Source organism: Brassica napus, chromosome C1 (assembly GCF_020379485.1).
Source record: "Brassica napus cultivar Da-Ae chromosome C1, Da-Ae, whole genome shotgun sequence".
In the NCBI taxonomy this organism is placed as follows: Eukaryota; Viridiplantae; Streptophyta; class Magnoliopsida; order Brassicales; family Brassicaceae; genus Brassica; species Brassica napus.
The window spans coordinates 19,947,466-19,955,871 of NC_063444.1; the positions used below are offsets into that span (position 1 = coordinate 19,947,466).

General features: G+C 33.2%; 1 protein-coding gene across 2 annotated transcripts; it reads right to left on the reverse strand.

Moving 5' to 3' along the window:
- Nucleotides 1-1,709: 1,709 nt before the first annotated feature.
- On the reverse strand, nucleotides 1,710-6,139 carry LOC106349067 (acylamino-acid-releasing enzyme). 2 transcript variants are annotated; one of them, XM_013788962.3, is made up of 18 exons: nucleotides 5,934-6,139; nucleotides 5,572-5,724; nucleotides 5,170-5,476; nucleotides 4,851-5,078; nucleotides 4,590-4,781; nucleotides 4,439-4,513; nucleotides 4,143-4,281; nucleotides 3,834-3,985; nucleotides 3,670-3,752; nucleotides 3,439-3,560; nucleotides 3,280-3,358; nucleotides 3,006-3,186; nucleotides 2,867-2,927; nucleotides 2,659-2,781; nucleotides 2,386-2,577; nucleotides 2,242-2,310; nucleotides 2,083-2,159; nucleotides 1,710-1,964 (listed from the first exon to the last, which is right to left on the reverse strand). In XM_013788962.3, exons 2-18 carry the CDS (start codon nucleotides 5,690-5,692, stop codon nucleotides 1,898-1,900), a joined length of 2,268 nt encoding a protein of 755 aa, XP_013644416.2. In that variant the 5' UTR covers nucleotides 5,693-5,724; nucleotides 5,934-6,139; the 3' UTR covers nucleotides 1,710-1,897. The 2 variants fall into 2 exon arrangements, with proteins under 2 accessions (XP_013644416.2, XP_013644417.2); XM_013788963.3 differs by having other exon boundaries at nucleotides 5,867-5,963.
- Nucleotides 6,140-8,406: the final 2,267 nt, after the last annotated feature.

Consider the following 8,406-nt stretch of genomic DNA (forward strand, 5'->3'; position numbering starts at 1 on the left):
TCGAACCCAAACCGAAAAACCCGATCCGTTATCCGACCTGAAATGTAAAAATACCCGAACGGATCTTGTAGGGTGGTACAAAAAATATCTGAACCCGAAGTGTTATTAACCGAACCCAAACAAGTAACCCGAAAAATCTGAAAGTAATAGTCAATATAAATATTTTGAAATATATATAAGTATTTCAATTATTAAATTCAATATTTGTGGTTATATATAATAATAAATATTAAAATTTTAATAAAAGCTTTAAGTACACAATTAGTTATAAATAAGTATTTTATAATTTGTTCATTGAAATAAAAAGTCTACTCTCTATAAGACAATACATATTGTTTACAAATTATGTTTGTTTTCATGCCTGATTTAATATTTTTTGTTATTTTATCAATTTTATGTGTGACAGATTAATTTTTATTTAATTTAGATGTTTTTCTTTATGTTTTGCTTCAAAAAAATTGTTTTTTACTTCGGTTATATCCGAACCGAACCGATATAATCCGAATCCGTACGATATATGATTACTTTATGGGTTTTAGGACGCAATACAATTTTGAACCGAACCCGAAGTGTTATTATCCGAACCCGACCCGTACTAATAAAATTTTGGTAGGGGACCTAGGAGCGTAAACCCGAAAACCCGAAAATCCGAAAAACCCGATCTGAATGTCACGGGTACCCGAACGCCCAGGCCTAGCTTTCATAATGTTTTTTTTTTCCTTGCGTTTTCGATTTGCCAAAACACCATGCAAGTTAAATTGTCTAAAAAGAATTTATGATATGATCTGAAAATACCCTTGCTCTAAAGTTTGAATTGGAAGTCGCGTCTTTGTTGCAAGCATTGTTGAGTAACTAAAACAAGGGAAATAGCCTAAACACATTGATATACATCTGTGCTGAGAGAATTGGAGGGAAGAGAGCGACGTCACCAAGCTACATGGCTGGTGGAGGAAATCTTTCGAAGAGATCATAGAACTTTCAACTGAGAAACTATCGAAGCTTTTGCTCCTTCTCCCAAAACCATGCTATAGCCAAGAAAACCTGACTATTATCTTGAATGCAATCATAGTTGGTTCACCGGAATAAAACCAATGAATAAACTTCAATGGATTTAACAATAGATATGCTTAATCAACCAATTCAAAAACTTTTCCCTAAACAGCTAAACCTTCAAAGAGGCAAATAGTTACGAACTCCCAAATCAGAAGAAACCAGCAATACAAAGAGAGAGAGAGAGAGAGACACATCATCCAAATGAACAAAGCGATTCAGGTTAACCGGAAAAGATATTAATCCCTCTAAATTGGCAAAGTCAAGGCACTTGACTAAGCCTTCACTCGTAGTCTTCAGTTTATCTGGGCCTAGATAACATTCATGGTTTCTAAAGTGAAAAAAAAAAAAAAAATGGTTTCTAAAGTGTGATTTTTGCCGTTTTATGTGTTAAGCCGTGTTAGGACTTCAAAGAAGCGGTTGTAGTGGATAAATTGTTTCCGGGCTTTTTCCTTAGCTCGCGGGGCTACCAAGATTGCCTCAGCATCGCGACTCTTGTGAACGGTTCATCGTTATCGATGTTTGGAGATTAGTATTTGTAGTGAAGTCATTTGTCTTTCTTTTGTCTTCGGCAGCGTTTTGCATTTATTTTGACTTTTTATTTTTCTGCTACTAAATTCTCTCTATGTAAACTGCAAAAAAAAAAAAAAAAAGGCAAATATTCGCTAAAAAGTCTTCAGATGTTTACCAAAAAAATACAAAAACCCAAAACCGAAATAGTCTGAAATAGTTCCTTTATTGATAAATGTGGAAGAAGAAAGAGAGATTATGCAAGCCAGGCTACATAAACTCAGAGGATCAGACCTTTTACTGAAAAATTACTTAATACGAAAACAAACTCATGTGTTCACAGCTTGCAGTACTTGTTGAACCAGACAGCAGTGTTGAGAAAGCTTTCATAATCCGTCTGCGGTCTGCATAATAAACAATCACAAGATGCAAATCATGCTTTCAAAACTCAAAACTTTCTCACAGAGATGCCTTCTTTAGCTATGATGAACAATTAGAAAAATGGCAGCTTTTTTTTTTTACCTGTCAAGAGGATGATTGTCATTAGGAAAGACAAGAACTTTAACCTCAACTCCTTTCTCCTTTAACGCCCTCATGTACTAATACAAATCAAAGAATATTTGAATTAAACAACAATGAGTTTGGATCTACAAACTTAAACACGTTGCAGAGTGATCTTACTTGAAGTCCATTTGAAATGGGAACACGAAGATCCATTGCTCCCAAGATAAACAAAGTTGGTGTTTTCACCTACAGAAAGTGAAAAATACAAAAGAAGAATCATTAAATGTCTTCAAACTCATAGGAAGTGGGTGTGGTTTTGACCTTTGAGATGTGTGAAATAGGAGACACTTGATGAAACCGAGACATATCTTCAGGTGAGGGGGCTTCTGTATAGTGTTTCTTGTCACCATAGGCATGAAAGAAACCCCAATCAGGTGTATCTGTAATCCCAACCAATGATGCAATGTTGCATACAGGATTCCTCGCAGCTGCTGCCACAAATTTATCAGGCGCCTATAGCAAAACTTTTGGTATAAGTATGATGACGATTTATATTCCAGTGCCATCACTTCAGAGGTGAGTGAGCTACATTACCTGGCCAATCAAGTGTGTGGCCAGAAACCCACCATGAGAGCCACCTAGCACGGTTATTCTAGACGGGTCTGCAAGTCCCATTTCGATGGCATGATCTACAGCAGAGAGCACATCGTTCACGTCCTGTACCAGAGAAGCTAACAGATTAAGAAGATTGCAAGTCAGGAGGAGAAGGAATGACACTAGAGACGCGTATATGATAAAACACCTGTGATCCAACGTTTCCAGATAGACTCTGCAAAGCTTCTTTCCCAAATCCCAACGAGCCCCTTTAGTTCAAATAGCTCAAGTTAAAAACTCCATAAAGGTTCTCGATGAAGTAGTGGAAAATGGAGCTGTATGTGAACCTGTAATTAACATTCAGGAGACTGTATCCAATTGAGGAGAGATAAGCCAAAGTTTTGGAGAAGCTGCATGTTGCAACTGAATGGGGGCCTCCATGGATAACAACAACTAATGGATCACATTTCCCATTCTCCTTAGGCTTTGAAGACGATACATATATAGCTTCAATAGGCCTTTTAGCTCCTGCAATTTGTTGATCATATGGATATAAAATCAGAAATTTTATCAACTTTAAATGATCATTTTTTTGTATAAGCAAGAGAAGTGTTGAAGTACCTTCGGTAAGACATTCAGAAACATTACTGACTGGAACTTTTATAATTTTAAATTGAAGAAATGAAAGCCCTAAGGTGACCTGCGGCAGTAGATAATGAATACAGAAAAGTTTAACATCATTTCCCATCAAGAGGATTTGGCAAATACTATGATTTTTACCTTGTCAGAGCATTTAAATATTGGTTTTTGGATATTTGACCACTGCCATGAAGGCTTCCCAGCTGGATCAAGAACTTTCTTTCCATACTTAATTTCAGGAACACTCACTGGACTGCTAGACACTACTCAAAAAAGAATATACAGTGGTTCTTCAAGCCTGGTGTGTGTTTAAGTTCAATGTGACATGGTCACAGTTAGTAACTGAGATAAGAGCTTGCTCAAAGATTTTACCGGCAACTATATCGTCACCATTTAGCGCAAGAATGCTCCATGAATAATCTGAATCATTAGGGCTGACTCTTGACAGTTCACCACTGTAATTCCCCAAGATTAAATATTTAATCATAAGTACAGCGCAGCAGAAGAAGATGAATAGTACTGTATTCATCAGTTACCTTTGTAAATTTAGGCTGAGTATTACTCTAAAACTGCGCCAGTAAGAAGACAAGATAATAGTATGTCCATCCGACAGCCACGGATCACTCAGAAGGTCGGTGCCATAGAGCCCAGGGAAAGAACCATCGTCAGGACAGTTCACAACTTGAACCTGCAATTAAAAGATATATATTAGTATGAGATTTTTAGTTTGATTACCATTTTGAAGACATGTACTTTTTTTTTTGTGTAGAGAGATGTGTAAGTTTCTAAGAAACAAATAGAAGAAAGTTTGAAGGAAGCGAGACACAAAGTCCTTATACTCTTACCACATCAACAATATCTATTGACCCAGTAAGTTTCCCATCACTTGGCCATTTAATCTTGTGAAGTGACTCGGCTACCCAATGGGCCCCGATATCAGCAGCTGTCTTTGCGGATAAAAACACAAGAAACTTTCCATCTTTGCTGTAAAGAGAAGAAAAAAAGGAACATTGCACATCAGCACTGCTAACATGTATTAAGATGGCTCGGTTATAAACAGAGTAAGAAGGAGGAGAACACATGCTTTTAGTAAACACATAATTTCAAAAGACGAGGAAAGAGTTTCATAAAGATGTAAAACCTGAACCGTGGGGAATAACCGCTGCTTATGCTCTTAGTCAAATTATGAAGAGGGAATGCTTCGTTAGCATCATCTCTGGAACACACAGGTAAAGACAAACTATAAATAATGCAAGTTGTCTTCTTGTGAGTTATAGAAGCAAAACACTCACTTTGGTTCTTTGAGTCTAACTGCGTATATGGCACATGGTCTGTTGGAGCAGTACTTAATACCAAGCTTTCTTTTATCTCCTAACCATCCCACAAAAACTAAATACTGAGCTGAATCTTTACTGTTTGGACTCCAAACAACCTGTCCAACACTTATCGATCTTGGAACTCCTTTGATATGCTCAACCTCTCCACTGTTAACAGAAAAACAGAGACAATGATCAAAAGATGTAAAGAACAATCGGTAAAAAGACAACATTTACCTTTCAACGTTGATAACAAAGAGGGCAGGCTGCTTTTTTCCGGCATATGCTTCTCCCCATTCCTCTTCCCAATCTCCTTGACCTTCCCAGCTACCAATATCCATTTTGTCCAAAGAATTATTTTTCTTGTAACAACCTAGATGGTCAAATGTAGGCTTGGTGCGAGATGGTTCCTCAGCGACATAAGCAACAAGAGTCTCATCTGAGTTCCAAGAGATCCCTTCAAACCTGCATCAATTCATACCCACACAAGCCCTGCTGAATTGTCCTACATCTCTCCAAGAACAAACATGTCTTTCAAAACAAAGTGTGGTAGTACCATCCGTCAACGTATACAGAGCCATGAACTTTCTGTGGAATATGAAACTCCTTCTCTAGCTGAGACGAACTCCATATCTCAAACTTTGTAGGAGATTCCTTCTCTGGAGGATTACGGATCACAAGGAGCTTCAGACCAGATGGAGACGGGACAAAAGCCGATGCGCCAGTCATCTCGGTGGGAAACGGCGCCCAGTGAAAGTTTACAGGTTGGTTGCTTTCTTTTGAGATATGACCAGATAACATAAACTTCCTCCTTTTGTTAGCCAAAAGGTTTGCTTGACTCATGGCAACCATTGCTTGGGGGCCTGCATTATAAAAACATTTTGCAGATCTTTAGATAAAAGACTTTTTATTACAACTCCAAAGCTCCCAAGTTGGAGATATAAAAGTAATTAATTACCAGAACAAGAGTTGAAAATCCAAGCTTTGTCAATGCTGGGAATACTCATGAAGTCTTTAAGTAACTTTGACTGTGTAGCATACTCTTCCTCAGTAGCTGAGTCAACTCCAGCAGAATCCATGGCTTACAAATCTTCGACTCCAAGCTTTGCAACTGCAACAAAGTCAAAACTCATATATAATCTCTAATGACTGCAAAGAAAGACATTCCAGTAATAAAACACCATTTGCTTCAAATCCCTTTGGAGGGAAACCGGATCAAAGTATGAAACTGGAAACAATCAAATAGAATATACCCAATCAAAGCAACACAATCAGTTATTCTCAGGTCTGAGCGAGCAATAGAAAAGGAAGAGAGCTTACGAAGATGGCAAAAGCGGAAGTTAAATCCCAAATTGACGGAGCAAGTAATTGGGTGAGACGTGAGCTTTAAAAAAACAACAACAAAAAGGGTGCCGTCCATTTGTCCATCTATCAACTTCTTCCAGATCCATTTAAATGATCTAATCAAATGATCCAATTAAATTATCCATACCGAACTGTTAGTTTCTTCATTCATTTGAATTTCTATTTGTGTTATTCATGACGAGGTTAGTAAACAAATAATCTAGCTCAATTCTTTAGAATAAACTTTTTTTTTTTAGTTTTTGTCACAAAATACACATCAAAAACTAAAATGATAAAATTTAATTTTTTTTAATTTTTAAAAATTTGAAATCCCGTCCCCAAAACTCCACTCATCAACTCTAAACCCTAAACCATAAACCTTAAACCATGCCCATTAACTTTAAACCTTAATGTTTAGATTAATTAACTTTACGAGTATAAGTGTATATTTACTTCTTTTAATAAAACATTTAAGTCTATTTTTGTCATTTTTATTTTTAAGGTCTATATTTGTGACAAAAAAAATTTTAGATCTATCCTAGAGAATTTCTCAATAACTTATATACTTTTAAATTGATTTAATCAGATTTTATATTTATTTAATTATATTAATTTTTATTAATTATTTTAGAATACGGTTATGGTGGAAAATACAATTTTCTAGTTTTAGCGAAAATGATAATTTTTTGGTGTTAATGGAAAAATGAATTTTGCAATTTTAGCAAAAAAAAAAACATTTTTGCAGTTTTGCAAAAAAAAAATATGTGTTTTGAGGTTTTGACGAGAAAGTACGTTTAAAATGTGCTTTTGGTAGAAAAACATGTATTACGGTTTTGGCAGAAAAATGCATTTTGTCGTTTTGGCGGAAAATGTGTTTTGTGGCTTTGGCGGAAAACACGTTTTTGTGGTTTTGGCGAGAAATGTGTTTTGTGGTTTTTGCGAGAAAATGTGTTTTGTGATTTTGAGGGAAAACCCCGTTTTGGTAGTTTTGGCAAAAAAATGCATTTTGACGTTTTGGCGGAAAAAATGCATTTTTTGTGGTTTTGGCGGAAAAATATGTTTTTGTGGTTTTGGCGAAAATTGTGTTTTTGGCAAAAATGTGTTTTACGATTTTGGCGGAAAATGTGTTTTTACGGTTTTAGCGGGAAAATTTGTTATATTTTTGTTTTGTGACAGAAAAAATATATTTTACAGTTCTGGTGGAAAATGAGATTTCGTGGTTTTAGCGAAAAAACATATTTTGTGGTTTGACAAAAAAAAAATTGTTTCTTGGTTTTAGCGAAAAACGTGTCTTAACTTAAATATAAATTATTATAGTAAAAGTGAAATCATCATTTGTTATTTGGGTAGGTTCATCTCCAACGAGATGCACTTATTAAACTCATTTTGACGAGTCTTCTGTATGAATCTTAATTCTAGACTAAATTAAATTTTAAAAATTATCTTGATGTAATTATTTGAATGTTATTTATTTTAACACTAAACGAACATCAAGCCTATTTCCATCTTCTCTATTAAAAGAGAATTACCATTTTTATCTACCATAAAAAAGTCATACTAACTTTATTAGGTCCATTTCATTAATTACATTTATTTAATTATTTATATTAATATATTCGATATATAAAGATATTAATAATAAACCAATTTTAACTGTAAATTTAAATTTTATTTTTAGTTATAACAAAATGTTGAGAAAAAATCTAACAAAATCTTTCTAAAAATTTAAAATATTTTATTTAAATTAATACCATTGATTAATTTCGTAATTAATGATATATTCTATTATACATTAATTTAAATAAAATTTTATTATAAAACAAAATAAAATAAAAGTGTATGCTATTTTTCAAATTTTATATATAATTATATTCTATATTTTCTTTATTAAAAGAAATACCGTAAAAAATCATACTAGGTCTATTTCATCAATTACATCTATTTGACTATTTAAGTTAATCTATTTGATATATAACATTTCTAAAAATCTTATAAATTATATAGATATTAATAAATAAATTTTAACTGTAAATAAAAATTTTATTTTTACTTATAACAAAATATGTTAAAAAACCTAACAAAATCTTAATAAAAAATTTTAAAATATTTTTAAATTAATGCAGCGATTGATTTCATAATTAATAATATAGTATTATTATAATGTATTTACTTATAAAATCCCACAATATACTAAAATAAATAACATAGAAATATAAATTAAGCTAAGAAAATATCAGTTTTATAGTATAACTAAATAAAATTTTAAAATGTATTTCAGTCTGTACAAATTAGAAAAAATGAAGGAGATTCTCAATTTTTTTATTTCATACTATGAATTTATTTTACCAAACTTGAAAATATATTAATATATAATAACAATTAATAATAAAGTAAAATATCTAAAACAAATTATTATACATTAATAATATCGAATAAGAAATATAACCAA

Coding starts and splice junctions, on each gene's coding strand:
- LOC106349067 (XM_013788962.3), bottom strand. CDS start 5,692: ATGGATTCTGCTGGAGTTGACTCAGCTACTGAGGAAGAGTATGCTACA. Junction 4,514..4,589: donor GTTAGACTCAAAGAACCAAA/GTGAGTGTTTTG, acceptor TGTGTGTTCCAG/AGATGATGCTAACGAAGCAT. Junction 2,311..2,385: donor CTATTTCACACATCTCAAAG/GTCAAAACCACA, acceptor CACTTTCTGTAG/GTGAAAACACCAACTTTGTT.